This window comes from Monopterus albus, unplaced genomic scaffold (assembly GCF_001952655.1).
Source record: "Monopterus albus unplaced genomic scaffold, M_albus_1.0 scaffold34.1, whole genome shotgun sequence".
NCBI classification, from domain to species: domain Eukaryota; kingdom Metazoa; phylum Chordata; class Actinopteri; order Synbranchiformes; family Synbranchidae; genus Monopterus; species Monopterus albus.
The window spans coordinates 1,794,464-1,820,987 of record NW_018127914.1 but is presented as its reverse complement, the minus strand read 5'-3'; the positions used below and the strand labels follow the sequence as shown (position 1 = coordinate 1,820,987).

Below are 26,524 nucleotides of genomic sequence, written 5' to 3'. Positions count from 1 at the left end.
ATGCAGACAGAAGGGCTCTGGAAATTAATATAAAGTCAACATTGTGGGTTCAAAATGTTCCGCTGTGTGTCTGTACGTGCGCGTGTCTTAAGTTTGTCCAGACATTTTTCCCTTCGGACCGGCCACTTGCAGGAAATGTCCGATTCTCCACAAGTGGAAAGTGTACATGAGAGAGAGAGAGAGTTATGTTGAACTGCGAGTGTGTAGCAGTGAGTGCATGGCCTATAAAGTCTCGGCCTGCTTTTATCCACTTGTTTGTGTGTGTGTGTGTGTGTGTGTGTGAACGAGAGAGACTGATGTAGTGTTTGAGCCTACGCAGATGGAGACAAATCAAACCATGACACACACAAATACAGGGGTGTGTGCATGGGTACGTGTATGTGTGTTTAAAATCATCAAATATGTCGGCAAACTCGGGCAGACGGGTGAGGTGTGTATGTGCTTTTGGCAGAGCTTGAGTTTGTTTTCTGTATTTTGGGGGAAAGACAACTAGGCAAGAGTCAACAATCAACATGTTGATTTATGCAGCAGCTAGTTCCTTCCATTACGCCTACAACTACCACTGGAGCAGAGTTAGTTCACCATTATTTTTGATGAATGGGAGTCTTAGCAGCGGCGCACAAGGTCAGAATCAACAGCCCTTTGTTGATTTATGCAGCTCCTGGTTTCCTGCTACTATCGTACATTAGGGTGGGACCTTAAAACCATCGACCATGCAACTGCGGGTACTGTCTTGGCAATGGTTGATAAGGTTTTCTCTACCAGTCACAGCAGCAATTTACCAGTCATCATTTGTGTTTTAAAAATCCTGTTTGCTGCCGTGTAGCAGCTAATTTTGGCTAGTTCACAAACTTTATATCTTTGATTAATCCTTTAGGGATTTATTTTGTTCCATTTTCTCTCTGTGTGTGTAGTGTATTTGAGTGAATATATTATAAAACGACACTGTCCTAGAGGTGTACGTTGATGTTCTCTAGTGGAACAGATCATAGTGACAGCAATTTCCTATGTTGTTGGGGTTACAGGTGGCATATGGGAAATAGAAAAGGACCAAAATGAGCTGTTAATTGATTGTCTGATTTGACTAACTTTTGTAAAGAATGATTAAGTATTGTAAAAATATTTTAATCCTGGGCTGTACTTGTGGTATTAGGTGTATACCACGAAATCCCAGTGATTGAATTCTGGCAGGGGTCCTGTCCCATGTCAGTCCGCCTTGCACTGTTATGACATCTGGTAAAAACTAAAAAAGTCATAATTCTACAACTACTGGAAGCATTTTGACAAGTTTGTATACAGTCAATAGTCCCTCACCCTTCACATCCTGCATTTCTAATGTTAGGCCTGTATTCACACCCCACTGGAAGCAGTGGGCCGATATTTTTCATTTGATTGTTTATTTAGGCGTTAAGAAGCACTAAGAGGAACACTTCTACTGCATTATAGGGAAGTAGGACTTCTCAAGAACTTGCTCGTGTGTCTGTGTCACTACAAAACTCGAAAGCTCTGTGCACTGCTTACAGTAATGAATACACAGACCACACCCTCAGCTTTAACCCCAGCAGCCAAAAGATCTGGTTGATCAAGGTTACTGAGTAAAATTGCCAGTGCAACCTTGTCATAGCATTATGTTTTTATGTCATAACAAACCTGGTAAAGGTTTGCTGCTTTGCTCTGTTGTCTACTAGTGACTGTCTACTAATGCAGATAGCAGCTGTTTACATTTTAGAGGTGCAGCAACTAGACACACCAGCAAACCAAATATGTGTAGACGGTGTTGACAGAAATGTTTTAAGATTGATTAGTTGTAGTACTCGAGTCCAGGACTTGGACTTGAGTCCTGATTTTCAGGACTTGTGGCTCAACTTGGTGTTGAGCACTCTCACTTGAGCATTAACTGCATTTGAACTCAAATATTGCTAATTATTGTAAATAAGAATGCTGTCAAATGTTTTATTGTTCATTGTTTGATCTATACATTGTCAGAAATATTAGAAAAAAGCATATAATATTTATATCAGATCTTAAGCTTACATTCAGAAGCCAACAAAATTCAGCATCTTATCAAAGAAGACAAAGAAACGCAGTAAATCTTCACACCAGAGAAGCTGGAGCTAGTGGATTATTAGAATTGTTTTGCTTAAAAATCACTTAATTAGATGATCGACAAACCAATTAACTGAAAGACTGTTGTCTACTTTCATTCAGGCCGAATTTAGAGTAACCAGACAAAAGGAAGTGATCAGGAACTGTGGAATATTCTGTATGTTACCATAACCAGTCATCAGTACAACATTTTATCACTGATATCAGCAATTACTGTCAACTGTGTCAATTAGTGTCAGCTTTTCATAGATATGTTTATCTGACATAGTGTATCTTCCACTGGGAGCTATCATGATAGTATTTCCTAGTCAAGGGATAAAAACCATATTGTTTTGTTTTACTGCCCTCATTTTGTCCTTTCAGTGGAAATCTTTTCCTACAGGGTGGCTTGACATGTCTGAGGGACAACAACATAACAGTTTTGGCCTCATCCTCACCTAAGTGGGGACAACTTCTATAAATGTATATAAATAAAAAAAAAACTGCTTCAGCTCTTCTGCCTGTCTCTGTAACCAGGACAAACACAGTTTACTGCAGTCATACTTATTTGCAACATAACTTTAATGTGTTTCTGTGCTGTGATTGGTCAAAGGCAAATACAAATTTTATATGTTTAAATACCAGGAAAAAAATCTGCTTGCCAATCCCGCGTGTGATTATCTGATTTTTTTTTTTTTCATCTTAGATATTTCTTTGAACCTTTGAACATTACGCTTTGTGAATTTAAAATACAAACTATCAAAACAACAGAAACTGTAATTTTCATATGTAGCTTTTGAATAAAAAGCAGTGTGGTTTCCTGTCCAATACGTATTTGAATGGAATGTGGAACTAAACTCAGTCTACATGGCATCTTAAAGCAAAACACCACACATCAGAGAAGAAAGCCTGTTTGCCTCTTGGTTTGTTTGTATCCCTACAAGATAAAATTGTATTAGTGCATGTGAAGATCAGCATTTGTCTTTGAAATCCAAACAACAAAAGTGACTAAAATAATCCATTTCAGATGGAATAGTTGAGTTGCCTATGAAACAATGTGCTTTCTGTGCTCTAATTGATGGAACATGGAGCTTAACTCTGTCAACATAACATCTAAAAATGCATTGAGACACATCAAAAAGGCCTTTCAAAGACAATCAGTTTCCCTGGAACGGGGTGGGGGAAAATCACTGAAAGACGTGGAAGAAACGAGCTTAATTAGTTTGACCACCGTGTCATTTGAAACGGCATTAGCAATAACAAATCAGAAAACAATAAAATATGTGAACAAAGATAAATTACAGGGCTTGTGTTTCATGGTCAAAATGATGGTGAATGAATACGAGTGATGTTTGCATATTTGTAAGTGCGTATGCACAGTGTGTGTATTTAGGTGGCAGTGAGACCGCTTGGCATGTATGAGTACACGCATACATTCATGTGTGTGTGAGCAAGGGAGCGTTAGTGAGTGGGTATTTGTGTGTAATCATGTACGTCAGGCTGTCATGAATGGTGTGTTTGAGACAGAGTGGAGTGTGGAGTTCCTCGGGTTGGACCAAATTGGAAACAGAAAAACAAACATTCCCTAGGAACCCCCCCCCTCGCTCCCCACCCACCCCCACCCCCATGTGGGCTCTGAGCCACAGTGACAGTTTGGAAAAAAACAAGAAGCATATGCAGATGACAGAGCTCAGTGATGGATTGATAGGTAAAGCAGAGGGGATGTGCAAACCGGGCTGTAATAGTGAGAAAGAGAGAGACAGGAATGAAAAAAAGAGAAGTCATGGTAGAGAAATGAAGGAAAAAGAAGATGAGGAGAAAAGCAGAGGGGCAAAAGAAAACGGTGAGTAAATGAGTAAGTAGCAGCTCGACTGAGTCAGAGCTCCACAGGGAAAATAAATTGTCTCACTGAGTCTTGAACAAAAACCTTTTTCTCCCCCTTTTTCCTGTTGTGAGTACTACAATGAGTAGGTCATCCTCCAGTTTTTATAAGAATGTTCTTACTTTCTTTCTACCCTTATCAATAATACTGTTATGTGTTCAGTTACATAATTACTAGAAATGTGTGTTTGTCATTCTGTAGTTACAGTTTTAGTGCCTGGAGAAAACATTAGAATGTATGAGTATGAACTATGTGTTTGTATTTAGTCCTCATAGTGTGTTAAGATAGGGAGAAGGAGGAGGAGAAGAAGGGGACATTTTCATTAAGGGCGTTTTAATTTACCTCAGGGAAAACTAGGGTTACCTGGGGACATGATGGTTTTCCTCCTTAGAAGCCTACCTGGAAAACATCAGCCACTCTTTCAAAAACATATTTATATCCATAAAAACATTGCTGTTGTAAAATGGGAGAGTCTTTAAAATGACTCATAAGTTCAGTTATGACTCATAATGCGTTTTATGTGAAAAGTCTTTTTCTTACTTTAAACAGCACGCATTCCTTTACAGATAGTGACACACTCAAGATCTCAAATGTTCATTTGTTTTATTCTACAGTCCAAATAAATTTAGAGCCACGTGTCATGGTCAGGGACTCACTGGACCAGGTGAACCACTGAACCGGTACCCCGGGATATGAGAGCCATTCCTCTGTGTTCATTTCTTTGTTCACTAATGGTCCAACAATGTCCAAACAAAGACAGCTTCATATGCACAGCCTCGGAATAACAGAGAAGACAAAACGGTGTCTATAAATGACCAAAAAAGAAGTTCCAAATATAGACTATATCCTCTTATTCGCCACTGATATACACACACACACACACACACACACACACACTAGTCAGACTGACCCAAGGAAACTGGCTTTGTATAAATACACATTCAGATTTAGATTTGTGGTACGAGGGAGAGGCACGATGGATGGAAAGAAGAAGGGGTGGCAGTGAGAGAGAGAGAGAGAGAGAGGGGAGTGGTAGAGCAGAGAGAGGGTGGGGTGGTTTTTGTGGTTGGGGCAACAAAAGGGGGAACTGAGAACTGGAGAGTCTTTCCAAATAGATTGTCGATGCAAATTTGATATGTGATTTTTTTTATTTATTAATATCTAGTAATCGCTCATTGATGACTGCTTTGTTCTGATTCATAAAGCAGTCATTATTGAATTAGAGCATATATTAATTCTACAAACAGAGAGAGCGAGTGATTTGATGCTGGTGATGCTGCCACAGGCTGTAATGGTTTGCTAATTTGAATGAATTCCTTGTGGTATTATTAGTTAGGCTGCAGCCTGTATTGAATACTTGATTCTAAGTATTTTTAACTGACTGGTTTATGCTTTCCATTATCACACACATACATTTTGACGACACAGTATGTTCCATTATCAGTGGCTTTACTTTGTCCTGGGGCCTTAAAACAGACTTCACATGTGGAAGGCATTGTCAGCTGTCAAATCTGGTGATGAAATTGGTTCACTCAGAGTTTGTCTGGGTACAGTCTCAAAAGGGCATTAGATGTTTTTGCTTATTGTACACCTTTGATCAGCATGTCAATTCGAATGTATGAAGTCTGGATAAAATTGTTTCCTGTGAACGCTAAATACTGACAAAATCCCTGAAGTCAAGCAGGTTCTGGTAAATGGTGCGGAATGTGCTCGGTTCTAACATCATTTGTCTTTCTGTCATTTTCCAGGTTGTTAAGGAGATGGTGGACAAGCGTGACTGAGAGTCTACACCAGAAGCAAAAAAACCCAAAAAGACAGCAGAGCAAGAAGGACAGCCTGCATAAGATCTTTTACACGGATCTACAACACACGTGATCAAACTCGAAGCTGTTGCCCAGCTGTGACGCATTCAGGAGCAACGACCCTGGACCAAGAGCAACTGATGCTACGTGGAGTTTAAGACCTACTAAAACAAAAGTCAAAGACACAATTTTTAAAGTTTAGTTCACCTATCTGTGCGGAGTTACGTGGACCTGATAAACAAATGGAGGGATATTAGTTCGTGTCTGACAGCTAGTTTCTGCTTCCCATTACTGTGTGGAGTACAGAGGCCGGGGGCCAACGTGTGCTGCTGGACGGACCGTTTGTGGCACGGGGTCAAATCTACAGAGCTGATGCCAATGCCAGGAGCCAGCCATGATGTTTTTGTAGCCTAATGATTAGCAGAGGTAGGACAACTATATGATTATATGCTTTATTCTATTCAGCCATTGATCCCTCAGTATGATGGTTTATAACTTTTATGTCATAATGAGCTCCATTACTAGGATGATATGACATAAATTGTGACAAAAATAACTCAAAAACTTTCAATACTTTTGTTATGCATAAAACACAAAATAATTGAATTTAGTTTCATGTCTGTCTGAGTTACATGTCAGCATGTTTAACTAGCATTTACTATTAGAGGTGTGATTTTAAAAAAAGTCTTTTGTACAGTTTTTCACAATTGATCCATGTTTAGTTAGAAGTAGCTTCAGTTTTAAGCTTTGCTCAAATGTGTGTTGATTAAAATACATTATATGTTTGGGGCCCCTCATAGACTAGTGGCTGGGATTCAGCGCTCTCGCCGCTGTGGCCCCGGGTTCGAGTCAGGTTTGCATCAGGAAGGGCACCCGGCATAAAACACGTGCCAAATGTCAACATGCGAATCGTCGGTGTGACGATTCACTGTGGCGACCCCTAAGGGGAAAAGCCGAAAGTGACATCCATATATGCTTATCATTATCTTGTGTGTTTGTGCTGCACCTCTGCGTTTTTATATGGTTGAGCTTGAATAGGCTACTGTACGTTTTTATTTATTTCTTCAACCTCAGTGAGTCATGATTTTGTTTAATCTAAAAATCAAATAAAGACAAAACGTCCTCTCTTTAAATGAAAGAAAAGACATTTCGATGGGCATCTCTGCCGGTTTGTTGGTAGAATAGCATTACTGCCCTTATCCTTTGCTTACAGATGAAATAGTGTTTATGCAGAGCAACAGTACTCTGAGAAGGATTATGAAAACCTTCTCTTAGTCATCACTGCAGGAGGAAGTGACTGTGTGCGTTGCCTTGAAATGCTACCCATGTGCTTTGGTCTTAAGGTTTAGCAGAGGGTGCTGGAGAATGTCTTTGACATTATAGAGTGACTGATTCTTAGCTGAACATTACCTGGTCCTCCATCATGTCTACTTTGTTTCACTCCACTTCAGTAAACCTCATTAGCAGAGCTCATTAGTTCCTTACACTCAGTAAAGTTTAGGGGTAGCAGCTTGGTCAGTTGTTTAATTGGCTGGGTAAAATTAAATGCACTCAAAGCAAAATATGTAATGAATTGTTACCAGCTGTTTGTTGTTAACTATACCACTGATGCGACTGTTTTGATTTCACCTTACTGTTAATCCACTACAAAACTTTCACAAGCCAACCTGCTGCGTAGTGGTGATGCACAATGAAATTTGTTGCTATTGTTTCTGCTGCTGCATGTATTCAAGAAGGCACTCGTACACACGCAGGTTATTGTACTACAGGAAATACAAATTCATTCAGTTGAGTTTATTATGTAAATGTGCATGCAAAGCTGCAGTGGTTTGTGGTGTAGTGTTCATCATACTTATCGGAGTGTGAATATTGTTGCTGCTCTCTTTCTGTGACTACTGTGTTGAACCTTGAAGTCTTCACTGTATGTGCACAATCCTTTATTACCTGCTCATCTGTGTTTTTGTTGGTGGAAGAGTCAGAGCATGAGTTTGTAAATTTAGTAAGCAGTTGTGTGTGTTCATATAGTGGTAGGTGGTATGATGCACCTTAACCATATTGAGTTTTGCTGATTCAGGGTTATTGTAAAACGACACGTAAGATTAACATGAATACACAGACCTGGTGGAATATCTGAATTTGTTTAGGCTTGCTGCCATTTCCCCTCCCTGAGTCATCAGTTGCACTGCGTGTACACACAGATGTACAACTGCTGTATGATCCTCCTACATCTGTGTCACCCTACACTTTGAAGCATTTATCTCACACACTCCTGCTCTTTTTTTTTCTGTCTGTCTCAGCAGTTTTTACTATGAGCTGTTTTACTAAAGTAAAAGTGAAAACTGTCCAAAGTCAGGTTTCTGAAAGAAATATTGCTCTTTTATTTAGTTGTTTAGTTTTTTTAACCAAATTTTATTCATTCGTGGCAGAAGTTTTGGTGGAGAATGACCCAAAATATCCTTTTATTAAAACTACAAGTAGGGCTAAGGGGGGAATTATCTTTGTGTGTAATTGGGGAGGCTCATTGACTTAGTTTGTCTGTTTGTGTGTGTTCGTGCTCATATGCATTTGCTCACTCCATGGTATCAATGTGTTTCTTTGAAAATTAGCCTTGTTGTGTTTTTATGAATGGCTGTTATTTTAGCATGTTTGTATAGAAAAATGATTAGTGCAAGCCTTAGTTTATGGTCTTGGGTATATATTGTATGTATGAGGCCTTTTGCGCAAGAGTGTGGGCATTTGTGTGTGTGTGTGTGCTTTTCATTATGTGGTGTGCTGGCTTTGCTTGGCAATGATATTCAGCAGGGCCGATTGCTTTGAGCTCCTTGATGCTTTTAGCTGTGGTTTGTGTTTGTATATGTGTGTCTTTACATGCGCATGTTTGCACGACTTCATCTGTGTAAACACATGTGCACGCATGCATACTTGTGCATGTGTGGGTTTGTGCTCACATTGTGGTATCATGTAGTGTTTGATGTGCCAGTACAAGTCAGTTTGGCAGAGTTTTTTCAGTTTTTAGAAAACTGAGGAATGTTCAGTAGAGACAATTCACTCAGGCCCACAAGCATGTCTGACTCTCAGGCTACACACAAACACACTTGCACACAAAAACGCACACATTACCAAGACTTTCGGGAGTTTATTTTTGTGATGTAGTGTCCCACAAATGTGTTTTGCTTCTTTGAGGCTGTGAATCCCTGTGTGTTTCCCCTTGTCTGTCAAGTCATCCTCTCGCTGGCTGTCGCTCTGGCTCTTCCACACACATCAACGCCACAAGTCACAGTGGAACCTTGTTGTTTGTTGAAATGTAAATGTAAAATACAGTAGGTCAGCTGGTAGATCACTGTGTGTGTGTGTGCGGTGAGCTCATCTTCCCACAGCAGGATGCACCGTTAATAGTTAGTTCGCACCCAGGTTTTTGTGTCAGTGTTTCTGTGGGTGTGTGTGTGTGTGTGTGTGTGTGTGCTGTGGGACAGCAAAACATAAACCCTCTAATGCTCCTACACATGTCCCCAAATCCCAAACATCAATTCATTATAATTAATTCCAATAAAGGCTTATTAATTATGTAGTTTAATAAAGGAGGTGTCAGCCGCTGTCATGACAATTAATGACTTAATTTGTTAGCTTGTTAATGATCAACTTGGTTTAAGGACACACAATCAATCAGAGATCAATGTGGCAGATGTATGTCTCATTCTCTGTATGGGTTCCTGTTTGGAGGACATCTTTGTATCAAATTGAAGCAGCAGACTATTATCTCATTTTCTCTTAATCTTAGTGATTTTGGCCTCTTTTGAATTCAGTTTTCAATGATGCTTTAAATCATTGTGACATCACAAATGGGGGCAGGACATAGTGCGCGGTCTTTAATAGTTTAATTAAATGCGGGCTGACCATTAAGGTATGTTAGCAGCTTGCCTACAAACTCGGTTTACAACACATGCTGTCATCAGTCAAACGGCGAGTTATTACACTGCAACAACTATAATGCTGCACATTGTGTAATGTTCATCATTATGTTGTGTTTATCACTGTGTGTCTTGCTTGGATCTGTAGGAACATTAACTGCTTGTTCAGGAGTTTATCCAGGTAGTAAAGTTTTCTCCACCCATTTTTTTGGCAAATACATGATCACTGACTTCACTTATTGCCTATTGCCTAAGTCCTTGAGATGCATGTGTAAATCTTAGCACAGATTAGTCCAAGGTTTGCAGCCCCAAAATTTGCAGCTATATATATATGACACCAGACTTGTCTCATAATTGGATGGAACAGACTATACTGGCAATCAGCACAGTCAAACCAGCATGGCTTCTGACTTGCTCTGTAAGTAATAATCACTCAGTATTACATTGCAGTATAATCATTATTAGCCTCCAGCTTATACTATTTCTTATAGTATGATAAGCCTGATGTAGATAAAGTGCGTACACAGATTTGATTTAAAAATAAAACTCTTGTAAATATTTGTATAGTGAGGTGTACAGAGAAGTCAACCTAGCACACTTTGACACCTGACTGTAATCACACTGTGGGAAACCGCTTGTTGATGCACTGTGTCTGTAAGGATAGCTCTACACAGCCAGAACTGACTGGCTGGTTTTAGGCTCCGTTTTTTTTGTCCAGCCTTTCTGGGGGGAAAAATCCATCAGATTAGGAACTGTAGCTAGGCAAAATGGGGGCAATGGACCCAACCCAGTTTTCAAAGCTTCCACCAGTTTATCTCCCTCTGTGTCTGCTTCCGTATTTGTAGCAAAATTGGGGCTGAAATCCATTAATACGATTAGGTTAGTGACGACTGCATAGCTAGAGGGAGTCCAGACACCAACTGGTGCTTCAGTATTTATGTCAGACTTATTATACCACAGAATTGAAGTGAAGGCCTGTTGCTTGAGTTGTTTTGTGTGTGTGAGGCAGAGGCATCTGTTGTATTTAAGTAAATGAACTGGTTATATGTGTGCAGGTATATATGAGACTGAAGCTGATAGAAGCTCTAGTGGGGTGTAGTACCACATACAGTAAGTAGGGGTGTGACGATACACATAGTCTTTTATTCCAGTGCAAGTCACAAAATGCAAAAGAATGCACATGCATTTTGAAATGCTTTTGTTAGGGTGATTTTTATATTTTATAATAAATGTCACTTCAGTTCGACTTTGAGTATGAATTATCATGTGCAGTAAAAGACAACAATATGCCAGCAGTGTAAAAGGCTTTGCCACAAACTCAACTGACTGGCTTCTCTCCTCTATGATTTCACATGAGTCTCTTCAGATCTTATAACTGTGCATGAACTATGCATGAGATTCAGACTGAGTTTCAAATGTGTGAAAGAACGCAGCCCTCTCAACTCAACTCCATGGGGGATTGCGTCCACCGCACCCGGCACCAGCACAGCAGGGGGTGCTGGCAAAATGACGCAACCCCGTGCGGTGAAAATGTTGGATCTGGTTCAACTTTCACCACACCGGATGGTGACATCATCCAGCAAAAGGCACTGCATTGACCATTCATGTACGGGGGACGAACAGAACGTCAACACCCACTGGAAGAGAATGTTTGTTTACCTTGTTAGCATGAGCGTTCGCTGCTATTCAGTGTCAAATTTGGGCCACAGTTAACGTACCATAATGGCACGCCATGTGTTTTTTTTAGAGTGATGGATGTTAAGCTGTGTTTTCTCTATCAATGCTGACGCACTGGTGGTAGAATTGGTGGTAAGGTAGAGTAGGCTATGTTAGCAGCATGCCTAACCAAAATGCAAGCTCAGGGGCAGGAAATGTGAATGAAGCCACTTGTGGACTTGTCCCTATGTCGCACACACCTAAAGCACTCCACCTGCAACCCTTCACCGCCCGGCCAACGCAGCCCACTGCGTTAGGGTGTTGTGTTTTCACACTCCATCATACTGGCCTGGTTCTGTTATGCACTGATATCGTGAGACAGCTTTTGCCTTGATGAGAACGATCACGTTTTTTGATATCTCCCACCCCTAGCAGCACTCGCACACACACACACACACTAGCTTGAGGCGGTTAGATGTACATTACTATTTGGAGTTTTTGTAATTACAAACAGACATGCTGCTTGGCATATATCAAAAGCTTTCGTCTACTTCATATTTGTCTGTGTGCATGTTTGTCTTGGCTCTCCAGACCATTAGATCTGCAAATGTGTCACAACTTGTTCCCACAATAACCTGTGTTACATCTAGTTACCTACAAATTGTAAGGATATTTGCATGTGTGTGCAGCTACCATACCTGTTTGTGTGCATGGAGCTTGCGTGTGTGAGTTTGTCTGGGTGTGCACAGATGTGGGCGTGTGTGTTTTTTGTTCACTTAGCTACAACGCACAGTTGTAGCCAAGTGAACAAGTGTTAACAAGCTCTGTGCAGACTATTTATTTAATCCATATGCCAGTGGGGTATACAGCTGTGTGTTGCTTCTGGTATGTCTGGAGGGGAAAAATCACTCTGCAGTCACAGCTTTGTCTAAGGTACAGAAATGACTGCCAAGTCAGCTCAAACGTGGCTGCCTATTTTACAAAAAAAAATTTTTGCGTAAAGGTGTACTTTACTGATATGCAACATTTTTACCATATATCATTAGTCATAGCAGTGACGTGCCATCACTAGCAACCGTGTTCATTTCGTTAATGAAAACTATGATGAACACTATTAGTTGACAACCTATTTTTTATGATGAAAACAAGATTTAAAGTAAATAAAAAGAAACATTTGATAATGAGACTTGTGAAGTCTTATTCAGTGATGTGCATCATCTGTGGAATCACAAACTATAACTCCTGACCAGTAGAATAGTTTCCTCCACTTATCAAAATATATCTTGTGCAGAAGCTGGTTTAGCCACTTGACCTTGTGCACTACATTCAATGTCTGTGTCTCTGCCATCTGACATTACTGCTTCTTGGCAGAAAGGGGTTTATGAACTAAATTCACCCACAGTTACAAGAAGATGCAAAAAGCAGCTGACACAAACTAGGAAAATGCAGGTAAGATAATTTATCAGGAGGTGCTGTGTTAATGTTAATGTAGCCATATCTTTTGTGCTGCTGTCGAAACAAATGAGTAGGTTGCAGGATTAATGTGAGCAGTCAACCATTGACATTCACTACAGAACTTTAGCTGTATTAATGTCTTCTGGCGATTGAGCTTCTACTGTCAAACTAAATCCAAATAACAAAGTTTTAGTCAAAATCTGAGTGAATCGATCCTTTAAATAATTTCTCTGAAGAACAGAGGGATATGGACTGTCAGTGTGAACAAATGAACACCCTTTTCCACCCACAGATGGTGACAGCTGTAACCTCAAAATGCTTCGAAGATATAAACAAAAATGTAAACAGAAATCCTGACTAAAATTTGAATAAAACTAATATGCATTTTTGTCAAAGGACTAAATCAAATACAGCACTGTCAGGACTTGTGGATGTTCTTTGTATCACTGTAACCAAGTTTGGCAACTTTCACTTTTCAAATATTCTGACATCACAGAAGTCATTTGACCAAGACCAGCCACCTTAGACGTAGGCAGTGGGTTAGGGTTACCTGGCATTTCAAAACATGGTGTTGGATTGGGCTGTCTGAAATGCAGCCAAGAAAGACAGAGGCTCAGGCTGCTGCAGATAGTGCTGCTGCCAGGTCAGCAGCACCAGCACCCTAGACGATAAAGACATGAGCCTGTCAGCTCCCACAGCTGACAGGCTCATGGATAGCGGTGTTGCTGCAGCTCAACCAGCTAAAGCTTCCAGGGTGCCTGGCAGCAGCAGAACAGCTTGCCACACAGAGTAGCTGGGGGCCTACAGATAGTTCCAACTGGAAGTTTTTTTTTTTTTTTTCGTGTCCGGGTGCCCAAGAAAGCCAGACGCCACCGACGCAGTCACCATGCTGCAGCGGGCTTCACAGTAGATGGCTGTTTTTGTTTGACTGTATTGCCAGTGCCAGTGCAGAGCGAGTGCTGGTGTGTGGAACAATGTGGGTACAAACTTGTCACCAGAGATAAACAGAAGGAAAAACCAGGAACAGGAGAAATGTTGAAAATTTTGTAAACATATGCCGTATTTGTATATGTCCAGCAATACACTATTTGCTGATGTCATGGTTGCCACAGTGCTGGATGTTCCTTTGCAATACGTAGAAATGATTTCAGCACTTGGGAGCAGAACAGAGGGGGAGAATGGGAGAACTCTTTTTTTTTACTTTTGTATATGTTTATGCATTTTGCTTTGCTGTCATTCTTACGGTTATATAAACTCAAACAAGATTATAAAATGGTGTTGCTAATAAATTCTGGCAGACAGAACTGCTACTCAATGTTGTGGACACGTCGACCATGGTTTCAGGTTTGGTTTCACAACTGTTACACCCCTAGGAAGCACTGCTATATAAATAATATATGTGGTTTCTTCTCTGTTCTTTTGATAGGAAGGCTTCCTCTCAGTAAGATGACTCAGTATTGCTCTGTTTCTCTGCATCGTGTCTTACAGAAGCCACTTATTTGGTCTTAATGAATCAGTGCTGAGTAATTTGACCTGGAAAATCAGACATTTTTGTTTGTAGCTGCATTGAATCCCTCTGATACGTTTGACTGCAATAACAAACACTGTTGATTCCTGAGTCTTTTCAGAGCCAATTGTCAGTAATGGAATATGAAAACCTCCATATTGTTAAGATTATTTTCTTTCTCTTTTAGGGAGAAAAGTAAAAAGGGACATTGAGATACTGGCAGAGAAATGGATTTAACTATTGTCAGAGAAAATAAAACCATGACTGAAAGATTGGAATAGAAACCTTTTTTGTACATTAAGTATTGGCAATGTGCCATATTGATTAGAAGCGAAGAAAGCACTGAGCTGAAGTAGGAGTGCAATACAGAGATGGAAATACACAACTGAATGTGTTATCCTCAGATTAATTTTATCATGATCTCAGTGCAGGCTTTACTGTTTTGATAGGTATAATGCTTTCCTGTATCAATAGCTGAAATTTGTCAGTCACTCATGGTTTTATTCATGCTATGGAACACTTTGAGATCTCTAAGGGGGGCAATAGCAGTCCATGATAAGGCTTCAAAAAGCAGTCCTGCTAGTTTTTGTTTGGGATAAGATGCCAACAACTTTGCTATATGTGTATAATGCAAACTAGATAGAAGTTCCCATCTCTTGTGATAGTTTACCCTCTCAGTTCATGTTGCCTAGAACAGTACTAAATGCACTATACTTAAAAATTTATGATCATAGTGTTTCCTTTTAACCTTGTCATGCTATTAGCCAGACTTTGAGCAGGATTTTGTCATCAACAGACATTAAAAATATCATGGGTACATCCATTACACTTTAACAGTCTATGCATTGTGCATAGTCATCAGGTGTTTAGAGGCATTAGCTTAGTTTTTGTTAATTTTCATAATGTCTGATGCCAAAAAAGTCAAATAATTGGCTAGCCCTTATATTAACCAGTATAACCAAGCCACCAGCAACAGCGCTGGGCTGTGAACCGAATCTGGCCAAACCATGTTATTTCAACTTCCACATTTATGTGATGCACACTAGTCCAAAAAGCATTTTTCTCACAGAGAATCATTGGAAAAGAAGTGGCTGTGAAACAATGAATAAACTTTCCCAAACGCAACAAGCCCCACGCAATGACTCTTTGTATCTTCAGAATTTGATTCATTGGGTCCAATGCTACATGGAAAGTGTGGTTTAACCATAGAATATTTTTATTTTATCCCATTCATGCTTGTGTGAACCAGAAGTCACCCGGCTAGTCCGGCGGGAGACTCATCTCGATGCAAGTACACATGCTCCATGGGCCCCAAAACATGGAAGTGTGCGAAACATCTGGATAATTTTCATGGCTGGCATCCGAAAATATGACAGTTTTGTGTGCCACTGAGCAACTCTCATAGGAATGAATAGGATCTGTTTAGCAATGCTGTGTCCAGTTCTCCATTAATACATCCATGAGTATAACCAGTCAAGCTCCAATTTGTGGTCCTGAAGAACTCCAGGCTTGTGCTGACATCTGTACCAGCTGCTTAATGGAACGGATTTACAACCACCTCTGTTGGAATATTAAGTTGAATATCTACTTTTAGGCTGGGGAAAATAACTAACCTCTCTAATGGATAAATGCCCTAGAATGCTTAATGTTGAGCCTCTGTGTTTGAAAATGTGTGCATGTGGTACAATAATCTCCAGTGCAGGTTCCTTGCCATTGGTGCACTACTGAACAAGGCAACAATTCATACAGCAGGTTTAACTGTCTGGTGTGTGTGTGTGTGTGTGTGTGTGTGTGTGTCTGTGTGTGTGTGTGTCTGTGTGTGGTAGACTTCTTAGTGCAGAGTGTGTGTTGTTTTTAGAGAATTGTTTCCGTGCGCCTGTCTGCACCATATGGCCCAGTGTGGAAAAAGGCCTCTTTAGGGGTCTATGTATGCGTTTGTGTGTGTGAGAGCAAGAGAGAGAATATGTGTATTTGTGTGTATGAACGTGTGTACAGTGGTCTGCCCCGAGTGAAGCTGTACAAACAAATGTATTGTGGAAAGGAGAATGGAAAGCTATACAGGAGTAGTGATGTCAAATAATACCCTATTCTCTCTCTCCTGCTCGCACAGACGATTACTGTCTTACTCTTCTTTCATTTTCTCTAGATAATTTGATCTACTATTTTGTTTCTCTCCTTATTTTTACTACTTTTTCATTTTCGCTTCACTTTTTTTGCGTTTTCTTTCCTGTCTAGTTGTGTTTGGTCTAATTGTTGTCTGATGTATTTTTTTTTTTTACTCCAATGATCACTCTATTTTTCCTTGAATTATTATTTTGTTTTCAGTACACACTCTGGGGTAATTTAAATCTATTTTTGTTTTAGTATTTTTCTCAAATGGGTTAAAATAATCACTTTAATTTCCCCCCTAGAAAGCACTTTCATTTCATTTGTCTGTTTTGCTTTATGTTAGCTTTTTTTTAATTTTGCCTAATTGGCATAAACTTCGGGGTTGTGGTAATGACTTCTGAGGTTAACGGACTTCTGCTAGCAATCACTTACACGCATGCACATACACGAACACTCTTGTGCAACCATGCACACACTCACATGTACTCTTAGGCATGTACATACTGGTGACACATAAAGGAAAAGGCTACATTAAGCATCTTAGTGGGTGTTATTGGGTGCCACCACGTCATGCCTCCAGAGCAGCTTCAGTGCACCTTGGGATTGATTTTCTCTGAACTCTACTGGAGGGATGAACACCGTTTTTCCAAACGATATTTCCTCATTTGGGGTTTTGATCATGGGGATGCAGAGCACTGTCTAAGGTGTCGGTCCAGAATTTCTCATAGTTGTTCAACTGGGCTAGGAAAAGGAGACTGTGGAGGCCGAAGCACATCATTCACATCATCACACTCAAACCGTTCATTGGCCCCTCATGTCATATGGGGACATTGTCATCCTGGAAGAGAGCACTCTTTTATTCAGGTTTTGTCTTTTAATTTTTTACCCATCTATATGTGCATTACATTATACAGAGATGTAAGCTTGCACTTACAAAGAAACACATTCATATACATGTGTACACCAGACACACACATGCACAAACATTTCATTCATTCTCAGGACTGCCTCACGAAATCTGCAAACACTGACATTATCACAAGAAACCTGTCACATTTAATTCATGAAGTGTGCTTTCAGCTTCATTTAAAAGCACATTTGCAGGAAAAAAAAGCCAATTATAGTAAGGTGCCATGTTTCAATAATTCAGATAAATAACATCATTCTAAAATACAGCCGAGTTGAAAAAGAAATATTGTCTGAAGGCAGAATTTTAAAATTAAAGGATTGATGGAGCGACTTTCATAAAAGAAAGACAAAAGAGCATTAAGAGCTTCTACCAGCTTTTTAGATGTGAAGTTCCTCATAGAAGTAGCTCACTAAAGGGCTGTTCATGCTTTGTAGTTCTGCATGTCTGCTAAGATCAAGTGATATAATTTTTGATGTCTTCCCAGGTTTGCGAGGGTCCTTGCGGACTCTGTGCGGGTGTCTGTGTACATGCCAAAAGTTTGTGTCCTCGCCGACGGTCTACATAACCGCGCATGTACCAGAATGTGATTTGAAGTATGAATAGGAATGTGTGTGCATGTACGCACGAGGGTGTGCATAAAGCATGTCTAGCCCTTAGGTCACTCCCAGATTCAATCTGTTACATCCAACCAGGGAACTTAAAATTCTGGTGCTGCTGTGTAATTTGTTTTTTGCCCTACCCTGAGAGGACACCTCCCTTTTCAGGAATCCCCTGTTTACTTTCACACCTGGAAGCAGCCTCGTACAACAACAGACTGACCTATGGCCACTTATCAGCTTCACTACAGCAGCTTGGGGTTAAGGGTCTTGCTCAAAGGCACCACAGTGATGTTAATAAGTGTTAATGTCCCAACCAGATGTAATACTGTTGGTCCAAGGACTGACAAACTTCTGAGAAGCAAGACTAAAATAATTAAATCTAGTGGCCATAACATAAACCTGCTACCAGGATCATCAACCATCATGTCATTTTAATATTTTCTCTAAAAATAACTGTTAGACCCTTAGATGGTATGTTGAGAAGTCAGTTTTCTATATGTATATGATACTGTAACAGGACAACCTTCCCTATATTATAAATGAGTTTAATGAGATGCTAGCGGTGGCTGACCAGTGAAAATTAGCAGTGTAACTCGCTGTTTCTTACCTGAAATATTTAAAAATATAAACCTGGCAGCATCTGTGAGTTTATTTAGTGAGTTATCACTAAGAAGTTATGTTACCTGTTGGCACAAAGCCCTGGAGCGACTCTATCCAACGGATCAATCTTTTCAAGGCTGGATTCATTCCCTTAAGGTCAGCAACACATTAAGAGTTTTGGATGTATAACTTTGAGATGCTTAATTCCAGTAAGTCTTATTGATGACTGGAATCTGACACTAGTCTTGACTGCAGTCTCTTGCTAGTTCTCCTGGTGTGAACTCTCTCTCTCCCCCTCGCTCCCTCCCTCCCTTGCTCTCCCTTGTATCTTGATATGGTCTGTGTTCTGCAGTGACTTCTAAACATTTACATTTCTGCTTTCAAGTGTAGTTTATATATGGCTCTTATCTGCTATCTCACACAGACACACATATGCACATGCACATTCAGACAGGGACAGATGGTGAATCAAACCTTTAGTCCTCCTGACAGCAGCACTGTTGCTATGTCCATAATAGGACAGGAGGAGAGAGAAAGAGGAAGGCAGCGAGAGAGAATAGTGCCACATAGACAGAAGGAGGGGGAGGCAGATCAGTTGCCACCACTGCTTTGTGGCGAGGTGAGGCGTAGAACTCTGATGACTTTTGCTCACTGGCTTTTTTTAGTGATATTACATTGATCCTGTGCAGTGAAATGTGTGCTTTCTCTCCCCCCCCCAACCCCTGTAAATTGCTGTTTCTGCTACTGAACAGCACCCCTGGGACTCGTAGAGTGCCGGTGTGTTGCTCAAGGACACTTTAGCAGGGTGGATTCTTACAGGCACCCGGGAGATAACTTGGCCTTCTTGCTGAAGGATGCTTTAGTCTTTAGTCACTCTGCAACCCTGCCCTGTCACCCTTGGCTTCTGTGCTTCAGCGCTGCCCTGTCTTAATAAATTCTTGACAAATTTCCAATGTGGAAACAAACAGCTCTGGGACCAGTGGCTCCACCTCATCTTCACTCTGTAGTGACAGTGGTTCCCAAATTCTTTGGTTTGTGACCCCCTAAATCAACGTCTTCTCGTCACCCTTTGTTGAACGTTACATGTGCTCGCTGATTATTAGCAGATCGCTTTTTTTGTATTGTATTTGTATTGAGCTTAAAAGATTAGTTGATTAATCAGTTAATCAACAAACTCTGTTGGACACGTGAGAAAAAGAAAAGACATATTACAAAATATTCTATCTGCCCATTTTATTCACTATAAACTGAATATATTTGGATTTGGACCATTGTTTAGATAAAGCTAAACATTTTATAGACCAGAGGAAATAAAATTATCCAGTAATTCACAAGATGTTGATCATCTTGCTGACACTGTGACTTATTTTGTGGAAGCCATCATTTTAAAGGGACAGCATTAAACCAGGTTTAAGTGCCAGAGTGGGGCTCCAGAAGTGCTGCTCAGGGCTGATCCTGATTTTTGACCATCCTTTAAGACCAGGAAGATCAAAGACAACTCTGCAGGGATCAGTGGCATATCATGTTAGACTGGACGCGTCGTCGGTTGGCTAGGACCCGACAGCGTAGTTGTTGTTAACTCCATCTTACAGCGCTAATCCGTTTTCATTGATGCTGGATAGTTGAATTGATTGCTTCATGCAGGATTGCCATGATTTGTAGGATGTTAAAGCGAGGTATGCTTTTGGTGAAGGAGAGAGAGTGATAGAAAGCCTTGTTACAGTGAAATTATGGCCAGAGTGTAGAAAGGGGTAATGCACCGAGAGAGAGAAAGAGGGAGACAGCAAAGGGGAGGAAATGACACATAGGTGGAAAGAATCTCATCGTTGCTTCTGTGTCACACTGGCTTTTTCTTTCTCAGTCTCTCACACATTTGCACACTTTCACACATGCAAACACACACCCACACACATAAACACACACCATAAATGAACAGTAATTCTGTACTTCTTATCTACTTATTTGTCCATAGCATTTGAAAACAAATATTCACAGATCGCGTGTGTGTGTGTGTGTGTGTGTGTGTGTGTGTGTGTGTGTGTGCTGTTTGATTCTTATCACACTGTTTGACTCAAAGCTGCTTTTAAGGCAATGAATTCTCATCTCATTCTCTTTTGGTATCCCCTTCTCATCCCTTCTGGGCTGCCTTTCTAAATCTCTCCCAGTTGCCTTCTCTCTCCCCCTCTCCCTCTGTGCATGTGTCTCTTTTTCTAAAGTCAAAAAACATTTCTTGTCAATTTCAGCAAGACAGCAGCTGCAACAACAAAATGTAATCTGTCTTTCTGTCAGTATCTATGTCTGTCTTTTTCTGCTTTCTTTCACACACTTGCGAATGCTTTGTAGAGATTATGTCTTTGTATATTTGTGTCCAGAAACATGCAGAGTTTCAGGTTGGACTGGTGGAAAGATAATAGATAACAACTTTACCAACAAAGAGCGGAGGAGTTTCTGTTCTCCCCGTCTTTTTGTCTCTTAACATTATACAACATGTCAAGTTTGGAACAGATTTGGTTGAAATTTTGAGGGCTGCTCACACAAGGTGCATTGATTAGACTTTAGAAGTGAGAAGGCGTGATGGTGGAGATCTTCCATGTATTACTTGTTTGTGTAAATCAGCCCCAGAGGATAACAAATTTGAAATTGTAAGTCTTTTTGTTTTGCATGCCTTTGCATGAGTTTTTGAGTTTTTGCCAGAACTGTGCTTTGTTGTGTTTGATTCATGAATAACTGGGGCCTAATGGTGCAAGTACAAATATTACATAGAGACAGCAGTTAGTGGTTGATGGCGAGGGAGATAGTCGAAAGGCCGACACATGGGAAGAATTGGTTGTACTGCTGGCTAATTTCCTCATTGATGCCCATGTATAGCTGACATTTTACAACACACTAGCTGTGGTTCGGCCCCAGGGCTGCGTATTGGTAAGTTTTTTGAGCATGCTGAAGATACCTTCAGCTGTCAATTGTAGTAAAAGCTGAACATGGAAAGATGGAAGAAAGGTTTGGAGGCACACCAAGAGTATGCAGCTTTTTTTTTTTTCATCAGTGGCGTCAATCAGAGAGAGATTAGAGTGAAGAATAAAAAGAGATGAAAAGAAGGGAAAGACAGAGGGAGAGGCTGGGTATAAAATAAGAGATGAAAGGATTTAGGGTGTAGTATCAGCTAGATAGGTTTAAGCACTAAACTCTGTGTTTGTGCGCGTCCATGCTTGTATTTGTGTGCATGTACGTGGATTTTTAAGGGTGTATCAGCATTTAGATGGGTGTGAGAACTAAAGATTACATACCTGTGCTCTAATTACTGATCCACACCTGAATCTCTTTGACCTACCTAAGGTGTCCTGATCTAGTTGCATGACTTGTCCCCAGCACAAACATAAGAGGCTGATAAGTTGTGACAGAACAATCAAGATGGGGTGTGTTAAGCTGCATCTTTTTCAAATATGACCATGTCATTATTTTGAGGCCTGGCAAGATGATAACTGACGCATCTTGTTTTCCACGCCCAAGAATTCTGCCAGTCCTTGGGAATCAAGTGCAGATCTTGTCCAAACCACTGAGTGACAGGACCACTTTTTCCCCTCTGGATTTATTTTCGAGCTTTTGCAGCTGACTGACATTACATGTTGTTGTCTTTTACATTCAGAAGCTTAATTATTTCATTTGATAAATGAAATAAATATACAGGAGTACTGAAACAAGGTAACGGGTCTCGGACTGAGTGATTAATTGAAATTCATGTTCAATTATGATTTTGGCCCCCAGTGATTATGAAAACAAAATAATCGAGATAAAGCAATGATTGTGCTGTGCTCCCTTTCACGATGATGCTCATGTTTTGTCTTGTGTTGTGAATCCAGCGCACCCCTTCAGTCACAACTTATCAGCTCTACATTCAGTGAAGTGAAACATTACCTGAGCTCGTTACCATACATGCACTAAAACATCCGATAAATGAGTACAAACTTGCAGAGTTGCGATAACTTGAGCTTTGCTCGTAGTCCATCATGCAGTTTGGGCTAACGTAGCAGGCTTGTTAAGCTACTAGCTAATTGTTATGAAGAAGTTGGAAGGAAAAGATGACTGTATGTAGCCTTACTGTTAAACCTTTAGGTTATAACAGGCGATACTGTTCACCTGAAGTAGCAACATTTTATTTGTACAATAAATATAGAGTATTAAATAATTTCCTCCGAGCTGTTAATCATATTTAGGTAGATGGAGATCATTTGTTTTCAGTTTGAAGTTCAAGAAAACCCACTGTAAAAAGACCATTATTTTTAAAGTCCAGTAAATGCCTGAGGTTTCTAAAGTCAATGAGTAATTGTGTTAAATAATCATGATCCCAACATTGACCAAAGTAATTGTGATTATGATTTTTGCCATAACCGTGCAGCCCTATACTATAAAGGGCTGGTTTACAAGGGAAAGGCACCGTACATTATACAGCAGAAACAGACGTGTTGCTTTGCACATTTGGTTCAGTACAGCCCGATGTTTGTATGCTGCATGTATTAGACAAGTCAGGTATAACACTGTGTCTGCCCTTAGGTCAAAATATGGTGAAAAAACAAACTGACTCGAGTTAAAGTGAATTTCCATAGCAGGCGTTTACAAGGGCTTTGTTTACATGGCACTGCTTGCTCTTTTTTCTGTTGTAATCCAAAGTGCATTGCAGAGGGGTGCCAGTGCCTGCTTCATAATACACAATTAATGGTCGATACCAATATGTCAATACCTGTGTCAAGGCAACGCTGCCTGACTAATCGCCACCTTTATCCCACTAAACCTATGCTACTCTGCTCCATAAAATCATCCAGAGCGGGCCGAGACATAATCACAGGTGATCGATTTCATCTTATCATGTTGGGAATGCAGAATTAGATCAGATCATTGTACATTACTACCAGCTACTTGCTGTATGTACTATATATAAGCAGATGTGCAGTTTGATCTATTGGCTGCAGCTACCAAGTTGTTCTAGGTTAACTAAATGCGTTTGATGTGCAGCAGTTTAAGATGCTGATCATGTAATCTCAGCTGCCTTTGTTCAAGTCTTCCCTTCATTTTCTTTCAGCTCACTACAGTTTTAATGAAGACAGTAATCCAGCAAGATTGCTAACAATAGCTATTAAATAGAAATTTAATGGAAGATTTTTGGTTTAAGCCTTTAAAGTTTAAGACCTTAGGAAAAGGTGCAAGTGTGATGTGCTCCGGCAGCTGCAGAGGCTGGCTTTCTTTCAGAGTACAGCTACAGGGCTTTACAACACTATACTATTTTATGTGCTGAGAATTTACTGTATATTAGCTGGTTTGCACATAGTTTCATCTGAAGTTGCCCACCGATATGGATTACGGCAGCATCTCTCAGTAAAGCCAAAGAGCAGTGCACTAGCTGCTTTGACTGAATGATTTCAAAATAAAACGTGTGAATTTATTTTCCATCCTGGCCAAATTCTTTTTATATTATTATTTGTAAGAAAGTTTTATTTTTAAAATTTGAAATCACATCTGTTAGGAAACCCAGGATGAACAGCTCTTTGCCTTTGTGTGGTGAAATCAGACACCGTTTGGCTCTGTGGGTGAAACACATCACATATTGAACCTCAGTGCTTTGAGAGAAGTCTTAATTTGATCAATTTATTCTTGATTACAATGGTGATGGCTTTATTTCACATCTCAGTAATCCTTTCTCTCTATGCAACCACATTATTTTTTTTATAGGCAAGTGGAATTTTTACTGCAACAGGATCCATATGCTTGAAACAGCTCTTCTAAAATTAAACAAAAGCTGGTGTATAATACTGTGACAGGGTTATGTAAATGTAAAAGAGTGGGTTTTGGTGAGAAAGAAGAGCATTGCATTATGAGTTTTGTACGCTCTTGTATGTGTGTTTATGTGTACCGCTTCTGTATACATTGAGATAATTCTATTTATTCTTAAAAGACCCATTATGATAAAGATAAACAAGTCTTCAACTGAATCCCCAGTGTGTATCTGTGCGTCTCTGTGTGTTTGCATTTGTGTTAAGGAGCTTTTATCTCAGACTCTGATGTCGCAACGACCTGCAACTTCCCCTAGCACAGGAAAGCTCACTGTCTGCGCATTTGTGCACAAGGAGGAGAAAGATGAAAACAAGTGACAAAAGCGATGTGTGGCTGTTACACAGGAGAGATGGACGTGAACCCACAAAAATCCAAACATTTTTTTTGCCCTGGCAAACCCTCTCCATCGCTGTACCACTAGGCGACAAAGCTTTAATTGGGAAAAGAACTTTTATGACTTCTAAGAGGAAGAGAAAGATTTTCTTTTTTTGTTTTCTGAATCAACCTTGTGACAAACATGACACCTGCTCTTGTATAAAGCATGATAGCTTGAAGCTTAAATAAAACTTGATACTTTATTAAGAACTTTAGACACCTTCACACTAATGCCTAATAATTTAACCACACTGTTATAGTCTGTGTCTCCTACTGTGTAACTCAGACATTAAAAATTAAGCTTTAGGTCTTGCGCAAAAGCTATAAATGAATGCAAGGCTTCAATATCTGCCTTTCGGGTGGTCTGTGATGCGTGATTATCATTCTGTTGCTGGCATTATCATTTTAGCAATAATTGTCCACCCATGTACTATTGTATTTTGTTACTGATGTAATTTTTTGAAGTTATTTCTTTGGGCCTTTACTTGTCAGTGGGTCGCAGAGAGGTGGACAGGAAACGGAGAGAGGGGGAGACCTGTGACAAATGTCAGGCCCATGACGCACCAAGCCGACAGTCGGCCAGTGGCTCCTGTCAGCAAGCGTCTGTCGCCATCGTCTTCACTGGGTCACACACCGATTGTAGCTAGTTGGACCCTGTCTGTAGGGCAGGCCCCGTTGCCCCCGATGGTTAGAGCCATCAGTTGAGGTGGCGCCGCAGATGGCTGCCTTGGTTCTGTACCGGAAAGAAGTTCCTTGTGTGTAACATACTTGGCCAATAAAGGTGATTATCCTTATCCTTTTCGACAGAATTGGCGGCAGACCTTGTCAGCAAGAGAGACCTGCTTGAGCCTGTGACTGTACTAGTCCAGTTTCTCCTTGTTTTTTTGCCTCCATGACCTCCTTTCTTCTTCCACAACCAAAAGACCAAGGGCAGAGGACACCAGTGACATTTGCAACTTATCAGACATACTGTATTTTCAATTATAAGCAGCTATAAACAGCAGCTGTTATTGAATGAGAGCTGCTTTGTTTACAGCTTGTATTTCCGCTGTCTACCTCTTCTTCTTTCCCCTTCTACACATATACCGCCACCTCCTGGTAGGGGGAGTTATTTCTCACTCGGGGTGCAGAACATATGTGCTAGTTGGCCGTTGGCTGTAGTCTATGTGGTATGTTCAAGTGTCATTTTTTTCAAGTCGACTTGCCCAGTCAAAGACAACGTGAGGCGACACAATAGTCGGCCTATGTCGCTTCCAGTTCTTTCTTGTTGACTTGGTGTTTCTCTGCCCTCAGTGGCCAGACTCAAACCTCTAACTACATGCATGTACAGTACTGTGTCTATGCTGCAACACCATAAGCTACTGGGACGCCTGCTGTAATTGTTCATATGAAACTACCTGATTATTGTTTGGTCTGTCTTGATCGTTTTAGGGTTCTGCAGTAATTCTCTTAGAGCTCGTTGTCCGCCTTTGTTGTCCCTTTGTGCAAGTCTCATCCGTTGTCTGTCTGTGTGTATCTGTGTGCATATGTATGTATACATATATGTGTGTGTCAGTTGTTATACAGGATAGAGGAAATGAAAGCTCAGACTGAGCCCCAAGGCTTCCTAAACTGTCTGTGCCCTTCACATGCATGTGTTTTTGTCTCTCTGTGTGTTTGTATGTGTGTGTGTGGCACATCTGCTCTCAGGAATAAGTGTGTGAGACAACAAGAATTAGTGAAGAAAATGGGGACAGAACGCACTTGTGCTTCCTCTGTCTTTTTTATGTTATACTCAAGTGTATGCATGCAGCCACACGCACGCACATACACG

The 26,524-nt window shown here is 40.4% G+C and overlaps 1 protein-coding gene across 1 annotated transcript in view; it reads left to right on the top strand.

The window, feature by feature from the left end:
• Nucleotides 1–26,524, top strand: part of trps1 (trichorhinophalangeal syndrome I) — a 101,672-nt gene that overhangs the window by 12,093 nt on the left and 63,055 nt on the right. The window contains exon 2 of the mRNA XM_020597574.1: nt 5,716–6,195. Coding sequence (XP_020453230.1) covers nt 6,183–6,195 — 13 coding nt within the window. The 5' untranslated portion in view covers nt 5,716–6,182. The remainder of the gene's footprint in view (nt 1–5,715; nt 6,196–26,524) is intronic.